The 24,141-nt window shown below is 40.7% G+C and overlaps 1 protein-coding gene across 2 annotated transcripts in view; it reads left to right on the top strand.

Moving 5' to 3' along the window:
* Positions 1-246: 246 nt before the first annotated feature.
* si:ch211-198m17.1 (uncharacterized) overlaps positions 247-24,141 on the top strand; it is a 38,355-nt gene continuing 14,460 nt past the window's right edge. For both annotated transcript variants that reach the window (XM_061712173.1, XM_061712172.1), the window contains exon 1: positions 247-368. In XM_061712173.1, coding sequence (XP_061568157.1) covers positions 317-368 — 52 coding nt within the window. In that variant the 5' untranslated portion in view covers positions 247-316. The remainder of the gene's footprint in view (positions 369-24,141) is intronic.

The raw sequence follows: 24,141 nt of genomic DNA, 5'->3' as shown, positions 1-24,141 counted from the left end.
ATAATGTAAACACTGGAGATAAAAATAGCCTTTATTGCACAATGGCCTTCTTCTGTATTGTGCATGGAGGGTTTATGACCACTGAACTGGCCCCTGGGTGGAGGCGGAGCCTCAGGGCGCTTAGCGAGTAATGAGGAGTGACAGGTGGAGCGGCCAATCAGAGGAGGCGCTGCGGCTCTTAGAGGTGGCCGGGACTGATTACCTGTCGAGCCGCACAATCGTCCCGTTATTTCCCTTCTGGCAGCAGCGGCGCTCGGAGCCTCGGCCGGCTTTTACCCCCACAAGACCCGCTTTTTCACACACACGCACCTCAAACATGTTCCTCCGCTGCCTCCCCGTCGTTTTGTTCTTTGGTGCCGTCGTCCAAGGTGAGTAAAGTTTATTCTCTGGGACGCCCTGAGCCCGACGCCTCAAAGGTTCAGGTTTAAATACAATTTAAATCTGCGACATCAAACAGACTAAATTAAAAGTCTTGTCTAGAAAATATTACGCAGCTTTAAGTTGTTATTTCTCCTGTAACAGGTCGTTACACTTGCAATGTTAATATCAGTTTCAAAATGTGATACTTAAATAAATCTGTCAGAAAAAAAAGTCAGACTTTAAACCTGCAGACCTTTTATACCTTTTGCCATTGTAATCCAATTAACGTTAAATTAAAGTAAAATACTTCATGTGACAAGCACATATGTCGTTAATAAATTAACTATTATTATTATTATTATTACTATTATTATTATTATTATTATTATTATTATCTACTACACTGTTGTATCTTATGAAAGTCAGGGGATGGATTTGGTTTGTGGAAAATAAAGTTAAATATTTAATGTTTCTTTCATTAGCAGACAGGTGATTAGTTTTATATGTGTGATAAAACATATATTGAGAGAATATCACCTGTTAAAATGGGCGATTTGTTGTGGTTATGAACAGTTTTGAGGTAAAACATATCTTTTTTCGTAGTTTTTCTTTTACTTCACATTAATGGGGGGTCTTAAACACTTGGAGCCTGGCTGCTCCTTCAGCTCACTTGTCTCCCAGATTTACTCTCTGGCCTTTTGAGAACCTGCTGAAGCTGTTCCGGGAATTCGAAGTGGCTCTCCAGTGTGCCCTTTGTCACCAGACTTGACTGCTGTAAATTATTTTGTGTGGTTCTGAAACACATCTCATGTGTTTCATGAAGACAGGGGGTCTGTCATGTGCTGGAAGCCCGCAGGCGCTCGTCTCTCTTCCTGTCATGTGTCCACTTGTACAGAAAGTGTTAAACAGGGTCTGGAGTGGATGCTAGCACCACTTTGGGGAGTCTTTGCGTCTGAAGTATAATAAAAAAAAGTCCAGAAGACCTTCTGAGGCTCGTGCCACTCCTCCTCCTCCTCCTCCTCCTCCTCCTCCTCCTCCTCCTCCTCCTCCTCCTCCTCCTCCTCCTCCTCCTCCTCCTCCTCCTCCTCCTCATCATCATCAGAGGTGGACAGAGTACTCGACCCCAGTACTTGAGTAAGAGTACAAATACTACTGGTCAAAATTTACTCCGTTACAAGTAAAAGTAGCTCAGTCAAAATATTACTCGAGTAAGATTAGAAAAGTACTTGCTTTTAAAGGTACTTACGTATCCAAAAGTAAATGCTTTTAAATTTACTTTAAGTAAACGTAAGAGTAAGAGTAAATTTCTTATTTTCCACATCAGTAAATTACTATATTTTTTCTAAATTAATTGTTGCGGCTCTGTCTTGACTTGTTGCGGCTCTGTCTTGACAAACGCAGGCTACTTTGGCGGTATCGTTTTGAGGAGGCTTGACATATTTCCGCTTTACGTACATCCCAGTGGAGAGCGTGCACTGTGATAGGTCTCCTCCTTTGACAAAAACAGCTTGTGTCCAATAGGATTTTAGGGAAGAAGAAAAAAGAGCACACCTGAAAGTAACGAGTACTTTTCAGCCTTCCTAGAAATTTACTCGAGTAAAAGTAAAGATATTTGTCTTGGAAATGTATTCAAGTAAGAGTAATAAGTACCAAAGAAATCTAATACTCAAGTAAAGTACAAATCCTCTGGATATGTACTTAAGTACAGTACTCAAGTAAATTTACTCCGTTACTGTCCACCACTGATCAACATCATCACCATCTGAGTCTGACGCTTCACTTCTTTGGAGCCTCTAGATAAAGTAGAACAGCATGTTGGATGCCTCCTCTCACAGCACATGCTGTATCATTACTCCCCCACATGTTTTACTGGGTGGTCATCGTGAGGTCGTAACTTGAGAATGAACCAATCTGAAAAGACCATTATTTTCTTGATTATTTGCTATGGAATGCTAAACACAGACCATGGAAATGTCATCATTCACATGTTTTGTTTCAGTTATTATAACAGACTTAATTGGGATTAAAAAAAAGAAAAGTATTTGTTTGTTTTGTTGCAGTATGATGCTGAGTTCCTCTCCACCTTTATTTGTGTCATACCAATATGTGTTCCGCTGCCCAACTAAGCTTCCCAGTATCGGCTCATCTTCCTGGTTTCACTTCCACCCGATGCCACATATTGTTTAGACATCCACCTTTCACACGTACCTGTTGCTGCTTCCCCTCCTCTGTCGTCGTCACTCCTTCTGTCGCTGCCTGCTGTATTCTGCTGGCTTAGGCCCGCTCCAGGCCAGTAAATCTCATTCTGTAATTGGAAAGCATGTGCTGGCGCAGCTTTAATTGGATATGATATGTGCAGAGGCCCTGCAAGCGAGCTCCTGCTCCAGGGAGCCATCTGTTGCCCCTGCGTTACAGTTAAAGAGCTCTGTTTGTTCACGTCCACAGAACTCATTTCTGTCTGCTTCTCCTGTTCAAGGACATCACTTAAATTGGAAGCTCAGCAAAAAAATGAAAAAACAAAACAAACAAACAAAAAAAAAAACCCAGCAGTCTGAAATGATCATTTGGATTAAATCAAAGCTGTTGTTCCACTCTTTCCTTCGTAAAACCTACCTTGACGTTCTTCTCCTCCCTGTAACTGTCTGGGTTAGACATCCAGCCGGTCCCATCAGCAGCAGCCGCAGTCCAAGAGGAAGTTTATTACGGTCCAGATTAGGGCTGGGCGATATGGACCAAAAGTCATATCTGGATATTTTCTAGCTGAATGGCGATACTCGATATATATCTTGATATTTTTTCTGTGCCATAATTGGGGTTTCCCCCAAAGCATTATAGCATAGCATCTCTGTTAGCTTCATTTTTTTTCTGAGGCAAACCCTTAAAAAAACAGTCAGTTTTAATACAAAGCCTCGTGCCAAATGTCACACAGGTTCCTTTATTAACAGAGGTCTGCACAATATCAAAATGTATAAAACAAATGAAATAAAAATAAACTGCCTGCATATATAGAATAAAAATGCTTCTTGAATAAAATAAAACAAATATCCCTTTCCTGCATAACAATTAAATTAAAATACACTGTAATTAATACAATGTAGACAGTAACAGGCAGACTTTTCCACTGAGGTTGACAGTTGTGCAAATAACAAAACATTTGTGCAAATCTCAAATAAAACATTCAAGTCAATTTGTCACCAAATAAGCTATATAAAAAAAGAAAAAAAAAATTTAAATCGATATAAACGATATTGTCTTGTACCATATCGCGTTTGAAAATATATCGATATATATTAAAATCTCGATATATCGCCCAGCCCTAGTCCAGATGGATCAGAGCAAAAACCTTTTATTGTCAATGATACGTGGCGTTTATCTAATCAATGATGTTTCTGGGACGTACTCTGAATGTCGGCTCGTCATCCAGCTTGTTATGAGTCAGTTGCATGTAAACCAGGGCTGTGCAGGTGATCATATTTGAATTGTGATTACGGTTTTGGCTCCAGTGACAAGAAAAGTGCTGCGCTAGAGGAAGAAAAACAATTATTCAGCTCTGAGTGACAAAGCCCTTCAGGCACGGTCTCCACTTGGCCGTGGGTGAGTGATTACAAAACTCTGGAATTGCTTTGAAAAAAACAACTTCTTAGGAAAGATTCCCATGGGGCTCCCAAGGTCACACCGGTGGTGTTTCTGGACAAAAGTATTCAAGAGATTGGGGGGGTCTGTGTAGCTCGCGTGAGCAGGAGCTGCGTTTTCAGAAGCTGCTGTAATAGACGATTATTGATTTGTTGCTAAATCATCCTGTAATGATCCACATTTGCCTAACTATGAAGACATAATCCCAGTCAAATATTTAAATACATGATGTCTCTATTTGTTCTCTGACAGAGTAGTTTGTCGACACCCATCTGCCATCTACCTTAGAAAATGACGTAGTTCTGCAGCAGGGACAGGTTTGTAAGTTAAAATGATAGATCAGATATGAAGACAAATTAGTGTTAAAATGGCGTGTAAATAAGCAAATCCTAGTGTGTTGGAGTAAAACCAACCATTTATCCTTTAAACATGAACACATTTGGTGCTTAAAGCAGCACAGGAGTTTCAGTTGAAGGTTGATTAGTTGTAGGAGGTGCTGTCGAAGAGACGGACACAAGAAAAGAAAGTTGTGAATGACGAGAAGACAGCAGAGTGACCGATCACGAGACTGAACGAGAGTAAATCTGAGACACTATCGTAAAAGTGTCCCGTCCTCCCCACTTAAAGGGGGACCGTCTGAGCCTAGTAATGCAGCTCCTTTGTGTCCCTTTAAACACCAGTCCACTTGTCTTTATGTGTAAATGTTGACACATTTTACTGCTTGAACTTTTAAAGGAAGGCAGATTTGTTTTTGTGTCTGTCTGGACGGGCCTAACCGCTTCTGCTGACTGCTCTGGCTTTTTAGCCTTTTCCTTTCATCATATTGTTGAGTACATTTATTCCAGAGAAGCCAAAGTGGGTTCAAACTTCAGACTTCTCTGTGGTTAATTATTTCAAGTCCAGCATCCTTCATTCATGTGTTCAGCACCACAGGGAGGAAGATGAAGCCACGACGCCTGCAGCAGGGAAAAAGTCTGTGTAGTGCATCATTTTATTAATGGTAATATCATTATTTGGTGCCAGTGCTTTGCTTCCTGTATTGGACGAGGAAAGAGCAATCAATATTTCACCATATTATAATACTAAATAGTATTAAAATACAGCTGCAGTCCTTCACGTCACGTAGAGTTGCATGCTGGGAAGGGAGTTGTTGCACGATTTCCAGTCAGTAAACACTTCATAATGACGTGTTTTCCAGGAAGACAAATATATTTGACAGTTACTTGTACCTTGTGTGAAAGAAAAAAAAAAAGCGTTGGAGGAACAATAAGTACAAGTTTTGAAAAGGCAACGTCACTCCATCATTTTACTGGGTAAAACCCAGCTGAGCCGTAATATGTTCTCAGAAAAAAGCAGTATAAATTAGTTTTCCAATCAGCGAAGTTAAATATTTTAACATTATTTTTTTCTAAATTACTTTTCTAAAATTCTTTCTTTCATAAAACCAGAAACCGTGTTTTAGTGTCATAAACAGTCACAAAGGCGACATTTTGAAACATGTTCAGGATTCTGCTTCGTTGTGTTTTCTTTTCAAAGATAAATTTATATTCTAAAGATAACTGCTAACAATTTCATCCCATAGTCCACAGACAGAGGCATTTATTCTAAACGCTTTGCTTTTTTGCAGAAATGTTTTTAAAAAATTACACTTTCTTTTTTCTCTTTTTTTTCCACTTTATCCTATTCAATTCAATTCCATATTATCTATATAGCGCTTTCCAGAGAGCCAGAACATGACCCCAAGTTTAGTCACTAAGAGGAACTGAACTCCAGGCTTCCCTGCAGTGCAACTGTTTATAGAGCCATGTTTTTCCTGTGCACACACATCAACTAAATTATGCAAAGCAGTGTTTTTAAATGTGCAAATAATTGAATAAATCTAATATACCTCAACATGACGTCGTTGTGCACACAGAAAGATGTGACGTTTAAGTTTAGTCCACCTCACAAACTCAACACAGAGCTCTGCTACTCTACGACTGAGTTTAGTTCAAAAATAAAACAGTTACAGGTTGATGATGGCGGGCTGCTGGACTCTCGGTTAGAGGAAGCAGCAGCTCTGTCCCGGGAGGACGCTCCTGCTGAGCAGCGTCAGCTGAGCCGCTTTGATGTGGCGTCCCTCGGGCTCCGAAGTAAAACTGACCTGCGAGGATGACTGAGACACAAGGACAAGCACCTTTAAATACCAGGATGTCATAAAGAAGTTTGTAAGAAGTGTTTGGTCTCATTAGCTGGCAGAGCGAGCGGTAACTAGTGTCTTTGATCAGCTCGTTTCAGTGCATGATCTCTGAAACACGGAAACCACACGTACATGCAACGGTTGAGCCTGCCACATGACCTCTGTCATTAATGAGATCCTGCCTTGTGGCCTCAGGCTCCTCTTGACTGTTGGGTCACATCCTGTCAGTTCATCTCCTGCTCTGTGCGCAGAATTTAATCTCATCTTCATGCAGCGCAGCTGAAAGTGATCGAGATTTATTTCAGGAATGCTCTTTTCCCCCAGTCTTGAGAAAATTACTGGAAATGTTTGATGGCAGGGCAAGGCGGAGTCCTTTGTCTGCAGCCGTCTGGGCTGTGCAGGATTTCTTCTATGTGTCAGATGCTTCGCCAGGGTTTATTCTGCAGGAGTGATGTGTGTTTGGGCCAACAAAATCTAGCAGTTAGTTCGCGAGCAGGAGCTCCTGTCCTCGATTTGAAGTGCAGAGACGCTTTGACAGCGCCTCCGTGGTGACAGATGAGTCCCTTAAAGTGCGTGTTTCCGTTCTGCGTTGAGATATAAAAGCAGCATTGAAGCAGATCAGCGTGGCGGCGTTCAGTGATGGTTGAGTGACATGACCCTTTTCAGTCTGGTTTCCGTAAGCATCACTCTACAGAAACTGCCCTGCTCAAGGTATCTAGTGACATTATGATGTCTGCAGACTCTGGGAAATGCACTGTTCGTATCCCGTTGGATCTTTCCTTGACATTTGACACGTTGATCATAAAATCTTGTTAAGAAGACTGAGGGATTTGTTGGAATGTCTGGACCGGTTCTATCCTGGTTCATTTCCTATTTGTCAGGTAGGAGCTTTAGGGCCAATCCCAATGTTCTCCCTACTTTCTCCCACCAGCCCTCACCCACTACCACTAGCCCTCACTCACTACCACTACCCCTAAAAATGAAGCCACAAAGGGTAGGGCCCTTGTAATCTTCCCTAGGGATTGGGACACCACTTGCTACGTCACTACGTGGTTTACGTTCGGGTACGTAAGCGACTCTGTAGTTACGTTTGCACATACGTCACACCATATCAGGAAGCCCAGAGCTAAAAGCTGTTTTAATTTCCGCTGTAGCACTGTTAATATGCCACTTTATTAAGTTTTAATATTTTTCCAGGCGTAAAAATAACCGTTAAGATCCCCAACCTGGGCTCAGTTTATCCAAATAACGCCTGTTATGAAATTTGCTCCGATGTTTTCGGGGATGAGATAATCGCCGGCAATTTATGGTTCCGCGTTAAATCGACGCAGAGCCTACGGCGTAGGGTACGTGTTGGTGTAACGCAGAACCATAAATCAGCCTTTATTCTGGCGAGATCTGAAGATACAACGCAACAACGAGCAAATGAGTGATTATGTACATTCACTGAGTATATATATTATGAAAGTAAAATATATATTTCTTGCTAGAAATGTAATCAAAACGCATTTTTATGCAGAAACTAACTCAAATGATTGATTTTATTCACTAAAAATTAGAAATGTCCGCCATGTTTTTTTATTTGATTCAGTCTACAAATGATGACGTAAAGCATTCTGGGAAATTTTTCTGGCCCTCGGTCGCGAAGTCAGCATCTGAAAACTCTCGCTGTGAAGGGGGTGGATTCATACTCCTTAGCCCTCGATATGTACACTAGCCCTACATGCAAAGAGGAATTGGGACACCGCTACCCTCACGGAAATGCGCAAAATTTAGGGGTAGGGCTGAAAAGTAGGGCTAGGGGGAAACCAGTTCCTGTCTGACTGCTGATTTGCTGTGCGGAGTACCTCAGGGTTCTGTTTTGGGTCCACTTTTTTTTTTATTATACGTTACCCTGTTGGGTATGAAAATCCAGGAGTTTGCTGATGTTTCATACCATTTATTTGCAGACGATATCCAGCTGTAATGCTCTTTTAAGGCCTCTGAGATTCAGGAATTGAACTCCTTGATGAAGTGCCTTATACAGATAAAACAGTGGCTCTGCAGTTGAACTCAGATAAAACTAAAGTGCTGGTGATTGGCCCTGATGATCAGCTAGTTTTTAGGCTATTTGAGTGTCTCATTTAAGTCAAGCCTAAGAAATCTTGGTGTTGCCTTTGACAAAAACATGTCATTAGAACACCACTTCAAACAGCTGATGAGGAACTGTTTTGACCATTTAAGGAATATCTCCAAACTAAGAACAGTTGTTTCAAAAGATTATCTGGAGCTAATTATTCATGCTTTTGTGTCATTTTGTTTGGACTACTAAACAAGAAAGAACTGTTTTGTCTTCAGAAAGTCCAGGCTGCTGACCTGCTCAAATAGAAGGGCTCACATCACCCCAATTTTAAAAACTCTTCACTGGCCCTTTTCGTTTTAGGCTGACTGACTTTTAGAGCTCTGCATGGTCCGGCCCCCTCCTACATCCAGGACCTACTACTAGGGCTGTGCGATTAATCAATTTTAAATCGAAATCGGATTTATTAATCAAGATGATGTTAAAAAAAGGAAAATCGGAAAATCGATTTTCCTTTTTTGCAGCTGGCTGCATTACAGACAGATCTCGTCTAGTCATCTTTGTTTGGTCAAGAAAATTGTAAATGTTGTCACTTTACTAAACTCAAGGAGGATTTACAGTATGTTTCAATTGCAATTCATTCCCAATAGGGAAATTTGTTTTCTATTTTTCTTTAAAAATAAAGATAAAATATTTGAAACATTTTATTCCATTGTCTTTTGTAGTTTTACCAAAAAAATCGAAATCGAAATCGAAAATCGGGTTTTCAGAGAAAGAAATCGGGATTTTATTTTTGTCCAAAATCGCCCAGCCCTACCTACTACGTCCCTACACTCCATCTCTGAGGCTGAGGTCATGTGACCAGAGCCTGCTCATGGTATACTTGTATCCGCTTTAAGACGCAAGGAGATCGATCCTTCCAGGCCGTCACGGCGAGGCTCTGGATCAATCTCCCACTGTCTCTACGTTCTCTGGACTCCATCGATGCTTTTAAGAACAAACTTAAAACCCACCTGTTTCTCCAAGCTTTTAAACATTAGTAGTGAGAGGGTTGTTTTATGTCTATCATGTGTATTTGATGTACTTTTATTCTAGGAGTTTTTTATCGGTATTGTCTTGTTTTTATCGTATTTCTACTTTTATTGTAGTGTTTTATTCACGTTATTATTCATGTTATTTTATTTTTTGCGAAGCACCTTGTGACATTCCGTTGTCTGTGAAAGGTGCTATATAAATACATTTTACCCACTTACTTACTTACATCCTCAGTGGAACTGGAGCAAAGCTGGACCTTGTTACCTTCGGCCTCCTGAGTGGGCGCTCCCAGGCCGACCTTCGGCCCACTTGTCTCCCTGCCTGACCCAGTCATCCCTTTTGTGTCTGTCGGAGATTATCCGGCTGTAGGTTAAATCCTTAAAGCCAAGGCTCCCAGATAGACATGCAGCAGGCAGCGTGCTCTTAATTACTCCACTGTTTCAGCATTATTATCGCAGACACACATTTTCAACAACATCATCAGCAATATCTCAGTCCTACATGATACGCAGCTCTAGTCATGTTCCATACAACAAAGGCCGGGTTCAGCAGGCTAACATGCAGTTTGAGAAACAATAAAGCGAGAACATTGAAAGACTTGTTTGCAGCTCTTGTTCTGCCAGTTTTCAGCCAGCTTGTCTTAACTGACAAGGTTTATGCTGCCCGGTTTTATGGCTGCCCTTCATTTCATTTACGGTACAAGGAAACCGGGAAGTGGCCCTGGAAACAACGGTGGCAACAGAATGACCGGATTTGCTTATGTTTACCCTCCTGGCTGTCCCTCTCAAGTCTCTCGCGTGCATTTGTGGACTCTGTGTTAACTGTAATATTCTGTTATGTTTCTCTGGATTATTTACGACCAACAGAAACCTTTCAGAACGCCCTACTGTATGAAGGAGGTTGGAGACAAAAATAGGATTGCTGAGTGTGAGATAGAACAACGTCAGTCTCTGTAATATTTATTTGTGTAATTGTGAAGAGATTTGGCTTGACTAGAAAAAGAAAAATGCAAAAGATACCTCAACATTTATGTTGCTAACGCTTCCATTAATCACGGTTTCATGGATTCTCGTCCTTTCTTCATATTTATTGACTCGAATCCCAATAGATATGCTTGTGTGAGTATCCACACACTTTATTTTAACATTTAGACAATTCAGCTGGCTTTTATCATCGCTGTCAGCTGTTCAGGCTTTCAGGTGTTTTTGCACAGTAAGGAACCTTTCATAGCAATGATGAGTATTTGACTGGACAACAAATTATTTATTAGAGCCGTTAAAGGGACAGTAAAGTGAACTATTCAGAGGAGTCTCTGCAGTGAAAGCAAATATCAGATATGTCTGGTTTAATCCAGTTAAATATACACTGCATAAACATTGCTGCTGGGAAGAGACACAAGTAAACAGAGTGATAAAGAAGCCATTTCTTTTGGTTGGTTTTTCCCCTTACAGTATGCCAGTGTCTCAGAGGAACAAATAAAGGCCTGACAGCATGAAAATTATGACACTGTCATGTGGGTAGGACCAGGCCAGCTGACAGTCTTGCCGGGGCCCCGGACAAAATAATCTAAGATGGGCCCCCCTGCGCCCGGATCTCTCCTTCTCCTCTTCCTCTCCTCTCCCTCTGCTCTTCAGGTTTTTATACAAGCTAATGGACGTTAACATTAGAGCTAGCCAGTTAGGTTAAGTTACAAGGTTGGTAAACGTTGGCTGCGCTATTTCTTACCTTGCTCTACGCTGACTTTATTAATTCCAGTTTCACCGTCACCACCCTTTTTAAAATATTTGTGTAGAGAATCTCTGAGGCCTCTATTTTCTTCTTCTCTTTTCTGAGCACCGGACTTGTGCTGACCGGACATTTTGACCATTCTAATGGTTGAATTAAATGATAACATCAAATTTTGATCAGCGACCAAAACATATTTGTGTTGGGGGTTCTTGACCACAAGGACAATTAGGAAGAAAACAAATAACAAGCTTTTATGTAACTCAACTACATATTTTTTCCACAAATAGGCATATTTTGAAACATTTTGAAAAATGATTCCATAATTTAATGAGAATTAAAACAATATATATATATTTTTCCAGTTCTGGGCCCCCCCCCCCTACCCTGGGCCCGGGACAACATGACCCGTTTGCCCCCCCCTATCGGCGGGCGTGGGTAGGACTACAGTTGACCCAAACAGAAGAAGCCTTAGCATCTAGACAATGTGGCAGAGTTCAGTAAAAAGGGGGCTACAGTTTCTGGAAAAATTTCAGTCTTGAACGTGATCAGATACCTGGTCAGATACGACTGCGGCCGTTCACATCATCAGAAATAACATTGTTGGTGTTAGATATGTGCCTTCTTATCTGGTATCTGGTATAATTATATAGTGCATAATTATATAGTGCAAGTGCAACAATGAACTCTCCGCTCCGCTCTCTGCCACGTAATGGCGCGAGACCGCAATCCATACATATTAGAGGAAAGAGTCTCAGAGGCCACACACTGCATACTTACTGCTGTATACCACATACAGCATGTGTACTGCAGTATGCAGTATATATACTGCAGTATGCACACTGCATATCAATCTGGTGTTCATCATTAGTGTGTAGTATGTTATAAAATAAATGATGTTTCAGAACAACTAGGTGCTGTGATGGGCTTCTGCTGTTGTGGTGCATTGCATCATGATATACAGGTAGACTGGACCACAGAAACAATAAAGAGTAGATGCCACATTGTCTGCTGTTGCCTTTAGGACCAGATGACATGTGTGACCCCCATCTTGGACCGGTCGTCAGCTCTGTTCATTCACCTATTGAAAACGAGTAAAAATGACCACAACTCACCACATTCTCAATCGATTTTCCAGCGGTTTAAACACATCTGCAACCTTAATACAGTCACACATATACACATTGTGTCACACACACTGTCCTGTCCAGATCCTCTGTCTTGAAGTGTTGGCTGCGTATCACAGAGGGATTACTGCTGGTAAATCCCTCTCTTCTCACAGCAATTTCCCCATTTCTTCTGTAACGCTTTATTTCTAGGAAACCTTCACAATGAAAAGACACTGGAGACGTGGCAGCGTCCACACAGACATGTCAAGGGTGTTTGAGTTTATTGTCTTCCTCCAAATTTCTTCAAAACCTTTCTTTCATCTAAGGTTCATCAGGACATTGTCCTTATAGAAGAATATTTATTCTGAACCAACAAAAACATATCTTTAATGTATGAAAGTAGATGGAGATGCTATGAAATAGGAGAAATGGTTAGCTTTAGTTAGAGATGTATACAATGGTTTTCTGCGGTGCCTCCTGTGTAAAATACTCTGGTAAACGGTGTTGAACTAGTCACACTGGGGTTATTATTTTTCCAACAGTATTCACAATTTCAGCTCTAATCTCCATCAGTGTTATAGAATGTATGATTTATAACGTTTCATAGATTTCATGTAATAACCTTCATAACTAGCACTAAACATGAGTGAGCCTGACTAGCCGGGCATGATTTTGCTGATGGACAGATTAATACAAGGCAGTCACTACTGTAACGGATAAATACAACTAATATTAGTTTTATTTATTTATAATATAATTTTACTTTAATATTTTATTTTATTTAAGCTCTTAGTAACTGCCTTTGAAGACATTAATTTTAAACTGACAGGAGTTATACTTGAACATCCTAATTCACCAGATTGACTCTCACATTATATCAGTTGGGAAGAAATTAGATTTGAAATGTTATTATGTTAGTAAATTAGTGTGAAACAGTATCCTGAACAATAATAATAATGCGCTTTTTTTTTCTTCTAATGTGGGCACACTTTGTTGAGGTCTGAGCATAATGCATGTAACTTATTTTAGTTAAAATAAAGTATAAACGCTACCTTTTCAACCACCTGTGCTTCCACAGTAAGTGGGTGGACTTACAGGGGGGGGTGACTGGATAATATTACTCAGAAGATGCTCAGATCTGAGCCCCTGATAGCGACATATTTGGGCATAACCCCGGCTACATTTGGCATTTATAGCTGGGTTATGTCACTGGCAAGTGCTCTGTGGGCCAGACGTGTCCCAAAGTTCATGAACCGGGACAAACTTGGGTCTCGGCATGTGTTGACGAGCCAGATGTGGCCCACACTTCACGGGCTTGTTTCCACATAGGATGTGGTGAATGTTGTCAGGGCCCAAAGGACGAAGCAAATGAATAACTGGAGCACATCCGATGGATGTGGATGTGTTTAGTCCGCTACATTCATCTGGAGTCAAATATTGATTCCAGATGAATGTGATAATATGCATAATAATTTACGGTTTTAACATGAAACATTTAACATTTAACATTGGGCGCATTTGGGCTGGAACCTGTCAGCTAGATCTGGCAACTTTGACCTCAGCACTGGATTTCTTAGTCGGCTTGGTCTCGAGACAAGTAGAGCAAATATGGGTAAATGTAAATTTAGCAATAAATGGCTCGAAAATTCCAGTTTCTCGTGGTGGCTGAAAGCTGTTCCCAAAGATGACAGCAAGGCTTACTGTCTGGTTTTCTGTAAACGTTTTAAGTTGTCCACAATGGAGATCAAAGAGCTGGAGTCTCATATGCAGAGCAGAAAACACGTAGCTTTTGCTACAGCCCTTCAATGCCAGCCTCAAATCAATGACTTTTACACCCCCACCACTAACCAGGAATAGGAATTGCGAATGCTTCAAGTAACATAAGTGAGCTTATGGTTCAAGTATTTGTGCATTCACATTGTTACACTGTTACATTGGGTTCAAAGTGCGTGTCTGTCTTTTTGGTCTTAAATTTTGTTTAAAAATGGTATTAAAAAGTCTTAAATTTAACTTGGTCAAACCTGTAGACACCCTGACATTGTCAGTCTAAGCCAAAAGAAAACTGCAGATTTGGGCCAAACATTCTTCGCTATGTGGTTCTCAAGCAGTTATAATAGTTATGGATTTTGAAATATCTCTTAAGTTAATTAAGTTAATTTCATTTTCAGTTTAGTTTTAATTTGAAAAGCACATCAATAGGTTTTGAAAATTTGGTTAGTTTTAGTTTCGTTTAAATTTTTTAGTTTTTGAGGTATTGACTTATGTACTGACAAAAAAAATCTCTGTTCTTGGTTCACAAGGGTAGAAAAAGTGTTTTTTCTACTAATAAATAAAACAGTATCTCGTCTTATTTTGGCATTAGATTTGACAGAAAAGTCCAACTACTGTCTACTTCATTCTGATCATTTCTACAGCACCTTTAATCAATCCTGCCGGGTTTTTCATTCAGTGCAGATGAGACTCCAGCATAACTCACAAGTCCACAAATCTTATTTAATTTAATTTATATATTTTACATTTTCTTGGAGCTGATTATGTATTGATGGATGATGTGTTTTCAAAAGAAAAATGTTGTCCGTAAATGCAAATCGCTTCTACTGCCTCCATTCATTATACCTGCTGACACTGAAAATGACTGAGCGACTGTCGTGGAATAAATCACACGCCTGACTAATCGTGATGGAGTGCACGCTGAAACCGACTGCTCGGTTTCACTGAAGCAGCGTGATTCTCGGAAATGCCTGGTATGTGATTATTTTTAATACAAGCTGATAAAACAGGGTCATGTGAAAGTGAATTTAAGGTGTGCGTCGATGAATCACACAATGAAATATTTAACCTTGGAGTCAGCGTTCATGGAAACACAGAGAGAATGCTGTGGACTAATCAAAGCAGGGTCAGCAAGATCTGATCTAAGAGGTTTTTCATTAATCTTGATCTCTAGTTATCCAGTAAGATGAGGCCGATGTATTTAGGTCTAATCTAGAGGAGCTTGTCTCAAATTGATATATGTATGTTTTACCGGAACAATCCCACGCTGCATTGCCTCATATATATAAAACAAACAGCGCCACCCCTTTGTTTTATAGCCACCTGTGACAAGTTGTTTTTCCATCCTTTTTTCTTCCCTGTCTTTCATTGTGATAGCTGACTGTGTCCTTCCCCTCACTGAGTTTGTGACCTGTGAATGCGGGTGAGTGTGTAACATTGGGTAGATTGTGTCCATAAAAATGCCCCCTCACAGGGCGTGTGGAGACTGTGATTTTTCATCTCTATTTGAGTCTTGGTTACTAGGCGATAAAGACGTTAGGTCACACAGGGCCTTGTGCACGCTGGATATAATCAGATCGGATTTTTTAACCACTTCCTTGGAGAAAATTGTTTGTGTAAGGCGTAAGGCGTCCACCCTCTGTGGCTTTTAAAATGTGATCAATCAGAGGCCGCAGATGAGGAGCGGATGAGAGGAAGCAGAGCTATTATCAAATACCTACTACTGTTTGTAACGATGCTCAGGCTGCCTTCTGACCCCATCTGATCCACCACAAACACAGAGTGAAGTGTGGGAGTGGGTTAAATGGGAACAACAAGGCTCTTTCCTTGAAGCTGGTCACATCAGGTTGGCAGCTTACACTTCCCAGTGTTGTAAACGGTCGTCATTTACAGTAGTTGTTATCTACTGACTCATGGAGACTCACAACCTTTCTGCAAACACTCTCATCTTAGCTGCCCTATGTAGTTAAAGCCAAAACTCACTCTTGTTACAGTTGTTAGTGCTCAGAAACCTTTGCAAAATAGTAATTTTACCAGATAGCAATACAAAGTATTCATTAAGATTTTAATGAAAATTGAAGCTGCAAGCAGCGATGAACGGGCCCTCGCACCCTTGTGCACGTTGAGGCTGCAGTGGGAGCTTGTATGACTTGCATGTAGATTCTTCAGGCTAGGACATTTAGCGGATGACACCACCCACGACTCTCTATATCAAACCATTCAAAAGTTATGGCAGAAAGGAGGAACTATCAGATATCGACAAAGCAGAAGAAGGGGCGGGGCTAATTCAGGCCAATGAAGGTCAAGGACTCAATACAGAGTCCGATCACACCACCCACGACTCTTTATGTCAGACTTTATGTGTATCCATCCATACATACTTATTCTCATTTGGGTCACAGGTATGGAAGAACATTTTTTTTCAAAAGGCGTGAATTCCAGAAACAGAGTCATATATTTTGATTGCAAATGCATAAACGTTATTTTGTGGTCATAGTTTTACCGGCAGCAAAGACAAGTTCAACAGTTTGAGCCTCCACTGGCTGTAAACTGTCACTAATGGAGTTGTGTAGACCTCGATGACAAGTTGGTGATGACCAGACGTGTCAAAAGTATTCACATTCATTACTCAGGTAGAAGTATAGATACTAGAGTTTAAAAATACTCCTGTAGAAGTTGAAGTATCAAGTAAAAGTATAAAAGTACTGGTTTCAAAACTACTTAAAGTATAAAAGTAAAAGTAATGTAAGGGGGAAAAAAGCCATTAAGGACAAAAGCCATTGAAAATGAATGCATCTTAGTATAATGCAAATATATTAAAGAACCATATATGTGTACTATTGAGCATTAACATGTGTTTCAGAGAGCAGAAGAGCAAACCCTCCACACCACCAGTATCCTTGGGGGGTAGACATCTCTCTTAGTGCATTTATCTTTTCATTTTTAGCGTTGAACTCTAAAAGTGGATTTGTGCTACTTAAAGACAACGGGCTGAAGACCTCTGGCAGGAATTGAACTCTCAGTCTCTTAAACAATGTGCAGCACTTTACCATGAGGCGCCACATTCTTGTCTCTTTCCCAGGCTTCCTGGACAGTTTTCAATCGTCAGTAGAAGGACGTCATTTTAAAAGTGGTCCAGGTATAAGGTCTGATGCCTCTACCTCTCCAGATACTGCGGGTTTGAACCAGCATGCACCACCCTTTCATTGCCACCTTAAAGCCCTGAGCAAACCCTCCACACCACCAGTATCCTTGGGGGGAAGACATCTCTCTTGGTGCATTTATCTTTTCATTTTGTGTGTTAAACTCTAAAAGTGGATTTGTGCTACTTAAAGACAACGGGCTGAAGACCTCTGGCGGGAATTGAACTCACAGTGTCTTTAACAATGTGCAGCGCTTTACCATGATGCACCACATACAGTACTCACCTCTTTCACAGGCTTCCTGGCTAGTTTTCAATCCTCAGTAGGACATTATTTTAAAAGTGGCTCAGGAATAAGGTTTGCTCCAATAACCTCTGCATCTGAAACCCTCTTTGTTCCAAGATGAGCTACACCAGGACACAAGTTCAGCTGCACTGAAAATTGCAATCCCTCCAAACCACCAAATAACCTCTTCAGTCATGTCTCATAGCGCATTTAACTTTTCATTTTGAATGTTAAACTTTAAAATTGACAGGTTTGGTGGTTTTTAAAGACAACAGGATGAAGAACTCTAGAAGGAATTGAACATTAAGTCTTCTTTAGACCATGCACCTCCATAACATCTTGTGCCATAGAGTCACATGCCGCTAAGGCTTCCTAGTGAGTTTTTAGTCCTCAGTAGAAGGAAATCGCTTTAAAAGTGGTCCCGGGATAAGGGTTGAACACAAGCTCTGCAGTGGAAAGCCTCTTTGCATCTAGTTGAGCTACTGAAGAGTACTTTGATATGAGGTTTCAAAATAGTCTATCACAGCGCTCTTCAAGTCCGGTCCTCGAGGGATCAGGTAGGATGAGAGGGCAGGAGGGGTAGAGGGATCAGAAGGCTCCTGCATGATTTAGGTGTTATCTTGCATCAACACACCTGATTCTAATCAATGGTCATCACCAGAAGTGTCAAGTAACGAAGTACAAATACTTTGTTACCTTACTTAAGTAGAAATTTTGGTTATCTTTACTTCACTGGAGTAATTATATTTCCGACGACTTTTTACTTTTACTCCTTACATTTCAAAAACAGCCTTGTTACTCTATTTCATTTCGGCCTTTAAACAAAAACTATCCAGTTAAATTGCTCCATCCGGATAGAGTGAATTTGGTTGTGGTTGTTTCAGATGTTCTTGTCCAGTTTTGTTCTTACATCCGTTCCCTCAGATTCCTGCAACTAAACTTGGATGTACATTCCAATAAAGGTTAGGATAAATGATAACATGCCTCTGAAGTTTGACTTTTTTCACCATTACAATACTTATAGGCAACTAGTCATCATATCTCCTGCTCTCTGAAACACACGTTAATGCTCAATAGTACACATACAGTATATGGTTCTTTAATATATTTGCATTATACTAAGATGCATTCATTTTCAATGGCTTTTGTCCTTAATGGCTTTTTTCCCCCTTACATTACTTTTACTTTTATACTTTAAGTAGTTTTGAAACCAGTACTTTTATACTTTTACTTGAGTAAAAAACTTGAGTTGATACTTCAACTTCTACAGGAGTATTTTTAAACTCTAGTATCTATAATTCTACCTGAGTAATGAATGTGAATACTTTTGACACCTCTGTCTAAAAGCCTCTTTGTTCCAAGATGAGCTACAGCAGGACACAAGTTTAACTTGTTTAATTATAGTGTGGTTTGATTTTATGTTTGGGCAAAGACTTCAGGGTTGTTTCTATGTCTGTCGGAGTATGATTGTCGCCGTGCCTCGTGTCCAAGACAAATTTCTCCTAAGGGAGACAATAAAGATTCATCTGTCTGATCTGGAACTGCACTGAAAACCTTTTATCTTTTGTCCTTTGTTTCAAGCTTTCGAAATGTTCAACATGTTAAAGAACATGTTGAAGAGGGCACTGAACCTCATAACAAGCAGGTACTCCTATTTAAATTTAAAAAAAAAACTGACTAGTTCTCACATTTAATATTTGACAGAGCATTCCTTGGCGTAACTTTCTGATAGTTTTGCATAGAATTGAACTCAGTCCTGCAACATCTCAAACACATTCTCTACCTCCTGAGCTTTACAGCAACCCATCAAACCAACTATGTGCCACAAGATTAACATGTCCAGACTGAGAAAAGTAATGCGTGTAGTGGCAGGATGGAGACGCACATTTTGATGTATAACACACCTGGGTGCACGTTACGGTTCGGGCCTTATTAACTGCCGAAGGAATGGCATGAATTTCGCCAAAATTACACAATTAATTCAAAATGGCCGACTTCCTGTTCGGTTTCGGCCATGGCGCCAAGAGACTTTTCTTTAAGTTGCGACATGATACAGGTGTGTACCGATTTTCCTGTATGTACGTCAAACCGTATTGTGGGGCTTGAGGCACAAAGTTTTCTAGGGGCCGCTGTTGAGCCATTAGGCCACGCCCATTAATGCAAACCATTAAATATCACATTTTTTGCCAGGCCTGGCTAGTGTGCAAAATTTGGTGACTTTTGGGGGACGTTTAGGGGGGCAAAAAGGCCCTCCTTTCGTCAGAAGAAAGAATAATTCCTACAGATACAATAGTGCCTTCGCACTGTAAGTGCTCGGGCCCTAATGATGGTGCGTAATGGGCTAATTTAACATTTTGTAACCATTGTAACCATTTTTGAGACTTTGATTCACCCAGAAAACACAGCTACACCAGCTGCTGGACCAGGAGGTGGTACAGGCATTCTAATGTCCAAAAAGTGGAATTTCACATCCATTCGTCCCATTGCTAACTGCTGATCACCTGAATATCACGCAGTAACCCAAAACCCTTGACTGCATACATTATGACCATATACCGCCATCCAGGAGGCAACATAGATGAGTTTGTCCCTGATATGGACATGATTCTCTCTGACGTTCCTGATGATGAATCTCCATTAATTGTACTGCGAGACATGAACATTCATATTGGCAAAACACAAGCAAATGAGTTTCTGGCTCTCATCCACTCTTTCAATCTTACACTGGTCCAGACTCTTCCAACACACCAAGCTGGTAACACCCTTGACCTGAAGTTGACCAGAAACTGCACTACAGATGACGTGTGTGTCACACCACTTCCTCATTAAATTTTCCATCTCCCTTCCTCATGTCACTCACCGACTCCAAACCAGCTGGACAGAAACCTCCCAGTCCATGGCTCACAGAGGTTCTGAGGGACCACAGAGCTGGACTTAGGGCAGCAGAAAGAAAGGGGCGCAAATCCAAAAAGCACACTGACTTGTCTAAATACCAACAAAAACTTTCATTTTCCACATCCAGCTTAAAGGCTTTGTTCTACCAGAACAAAATCCAAAATGCTCCCAACACCTGACAATTGTCCGTGGCATTTAACTCTCTTCTCTTTCCACCACCTGCTCAACCACCCACTGGGTTGTCTGCAGAAAAGTTTGCTTCCTACTTTAGTGAAAAGGTTGCTACTATCAGTAACCTATTCTCAGAGCCTGACCATCTCTGCTCACTCAAACATTCTCTCTCTCTCTGCTCTTTCTGATCTCTAAATGTGGATGCAGTCTCTAAACTTCTAGTCGGCTCAAAACCACCAACCTCTCCTCTTGATCCTGTTCCTACCGACATCCTGCAGAGCATTTTGCCTACCGTCAAACCTGCAATAACCCACATTATCAACTCCTCTCTTAAATCTGGCATCTTTCCCTCTGCTTTCAAACAATGAGTCCCCCCATTGCTGAAAAAAACCCACACTCAACCCTGCCCAGGTTGAAAACTACCGGCTGGTCTCACTGCTCCCATTCTTGTCTAAAATTGTAGAACGAGCCGTCTTCAGTCAGTTTTCACAGTTCCTTCGCGACAACTGCCTGTATGATCCACATCAGTCTGGCTTTACGCAGGGCCACTCAACTGAAACTGTTCTTCTGTCAGTTACTGAGTCACTACGGGCTGCCGTATCTGCTGGTTCATCCAGATCTACACTCCAACTCTCCCTCTGCAGGGTCTGTACCTACTTTTAAGAGCAAGCGAAAGACTCAGCTCTTTAAGAAGCACTTCTGCATCTAGTAAACTTCTCTGCTCATCAGAATGAGTTAGGAGTTTGGTCCAGCTCTTTGCAAGCTGCATGCACTTATGCCAAGATGATTTTATGATGATGAATTTAAGACTTAGTTTTGCTGAATAAAGGGACTGTTGGTGGGAAGAGGAAAAAAAATATATGTATGTAGCACTAGCATGGCAGCCAGAGGCGGTTCTGGCTAGATTTACACCCTGGAAATACCCCCCCCCCAAAAAAAAAAAAAAGAACTAAAAGCAAAACAAAACAAAGACAAAAAACAAAACCTGTTAATTTACAATTAATATCAAATAGGTAAGTTAGATCCCACTTACATCATACATGCATCAGTTACCCGTTAAAGGAGCTTGAGGCTGGATTGTGGCAAGATTTATGAAAAAAATCCGTATACATTTTAAGTTTTCTAGTAATAATGTCAGATGAAGCGTTCCAAACCCAAAAGAATGAGCCCTCTAGTGTATCTCTCCTTTGCCTTGAACAGGCTGTGTGCTGCAAAATGTGCTGCAATTCGGTCCCGAATTTCCTGCGCTGGGCTGTGGATGTGACGTCACATGACGCTGCATGCACGTTCTCCCCGTTCTCCCGTGCCGGCTTCACTGTTGGCTGCAGTACCCCCAACGGCCGTCGTGGTGAAGGGTGGCGCTAGAGAGTCTAATTTCTTAAAAGGAGCCTCAAGCTCCTTTAATTAAGCATAACACACTACAAATTGTTTAAAAAGCTTTGTCACATGTAGATTACAAAATGCCATGTCGGTGTATATTAGAAGTTATTTTACCCAACATCTACCACATAGCAATAAAAAATCCCACAATCAGGACGTTTGTGTGAATTTGCACTTGTGTTGCAAACACAAACCAGACTAGGTTGCCCATGGGGGGAATTTACTGCATGCATGACCTTTATAGTTGCTAGTTCAACACAGAACTAAAAAAACAAACACAGTTGTCTTCTGTGGCTAATAACATATTAGCAAGAGGCTAATTAATAACCTATAGCGTACTGTCACTCACGACACTCATAGAAATCTGGAAACATTTAGCTTTTGCCGTTTCTCCTCTTCTTCTTTTTTTCTTTTCTGAACTGGGCACCCGATGGCTTCTTTTTTTTTGCTCCATGATGAAGATGAAGACTTGACATCATTAACTTTTTTAATTACCTTCCAACAGCGTCCATTCACCCGTTAATCAACCGGTATCACTTGAATCACGTAGATGACTGCACAGATTTTTCTTTCTTTTTTTTCTTTTTCACCTTACTCAATTAATTACATTTAGGTAAATGGGTCTATTTTAATTTTAGGAAGACATACAATTTATTTGGGAGCAGTTTATGTTGTGTGGCTTCACTGGCCTGAGATCAGTCTATCCCTCCCCCCCTCCTCCTCGCCTCTTCTGACACACACAAACTTCTGACAAACCTGTATGACTCTCAGCAATGACAATGAGAACGCCCAGTAATGAAAATCAGCGGCGGCAGTCTAGATTCTAGAAAATTGCCAAGAGTTTTTTTTTTCTGCAAGGACGCACGAGCGTCTTCGCAAAGATTACGCCCTGTGCAGTCGCCCACATTGCCCATAGCACAAACCGGGTCTGATGGCAGCACCTGTATCCAACTGGACTCACAGCAGTCTGACCAGCACTTATCCATGCTGGAGCCTCCTATGTGATTTCTTGCTTGTGTTGTTCTGTCAGATGTAAGTTGCTTTGGATAAAAGCGTCTGCTAAATGACAGTAGAAGTGTTAGTAATAACCCCACCAGTGAAACTTAAAAAAAACCCTCCAGAGAAATGTGCATAAAGTCAAGTGAAATTGAATCAAAAGAAACTCATTTTTACAGCTTTTTTCTGTTAATTTTTTTTTTTTGTTGGACATAATATAAAATCTAGTTTGATTATACATGTTTCTCTTTTGTCAAAAGTATTACAAATTACAAAAATACAACTCTCATAACAGAAACTTCCTTTGTAGCGCAAATTATTTAATCTTTTCTGGGCCAGCTGAGCTCATTAACAAACAAAGGCCTGATTATTAGGGTTCACTTCTCTCTTTCTAACTATTTTTCCCAAATTACAGGCAAAATGCAAAAATGGTGAGCAGAAGATTTCACAGGTATTGGCTCTGGGATCACTTCCTTCATGTCCTCTATAAAGTACCAAACTTTGTCACCTAGTATCTACACCGTTGGGATGACAAACCAGTTCTCTCCTGCCCTGGACGTTGTGTGTGTTGTGTGAAGTTTTGTGTACATGGTGGAGTGCATGGTGATAGTGGAGTGCACAGTATACAACAGGTTGTTATTGAATGTAGTGAAGTATTTAGTAGCTAAACAGACAGATTTTTGTCAAGAGTTGCTTCAGACAAACAAAAAGAAAAGTTTAGGGATACGACATTAAAGTACATGTTTATTTTTCCATTTTTGGTGCACAAAGACCATCTCAAATGTCGCCGCTGTTTTAGCTTTACATTAGCATCTTTTTGTCACAGAATTGAGTTTCAGGTGGGGTGTAGAGTCAAAGTGGTCCCAGCCTGAGTAATGTAATTAGTGATGCTTTATATGTCTGGGAAAATGGAGCTGAAGCATTGAAAAAACATTGATTTTAAGTAAACTGTTTATAGCTGGACTGATCAAAAACAGTGTTTTTTCTGTCAGATGTGGCTCTCTGTAGGCAGTATATATTTGTGTGCACAATTCATATGAAGGAACTACACATGTTGGAGATATATTTCCTCAATTTGAACAAGACAGAAATAATTGTTTTTGGTCAATCTGACTTTTAATGGTCATGCCAATGTAATTGGCCCATTATCTTCTTTAAGCAATTTGTGAGAAATCTGGTGAGTTTTGACTCACTATAAATTTGATAGCGCGAGCTAACTATTTTCATCTACAGTTATTTAGTAAAGTAAAAGCCTGTCTTCCCTTTAAAGACCTGGAGACCTCATGCCTTTGTCACCTGTCAACTGGATTAGTGTAACGCTCTCTACTTTGGGATTGATCAGTTACTGCTGCGCCATTAACAAGCTGTCCAGAATGTAGCTGCTAACCTTCTGACAGGGAA

The sequence above is a fragment of the Cololabis saira genome, chromosome 21 (assembly GCF_033807715.1).
Source record: "Cololabis saira isolate AMF1-May2022 chromosome 21, fColSai1.1, whole genome shotgun sequence".
In the NCBI taxonomy this organism is placed as follows: Eukaryota; Metazoa; Chordata; class Actinopteri; order Beloniformes; family Belonidae; genus Cololabis; species Cololabis saira.
The sequence above is the reverse complement of the archived record's forward strand: the minus strand, read 5'-3'. Positions and strand labels throughout refer to the sequence as shown.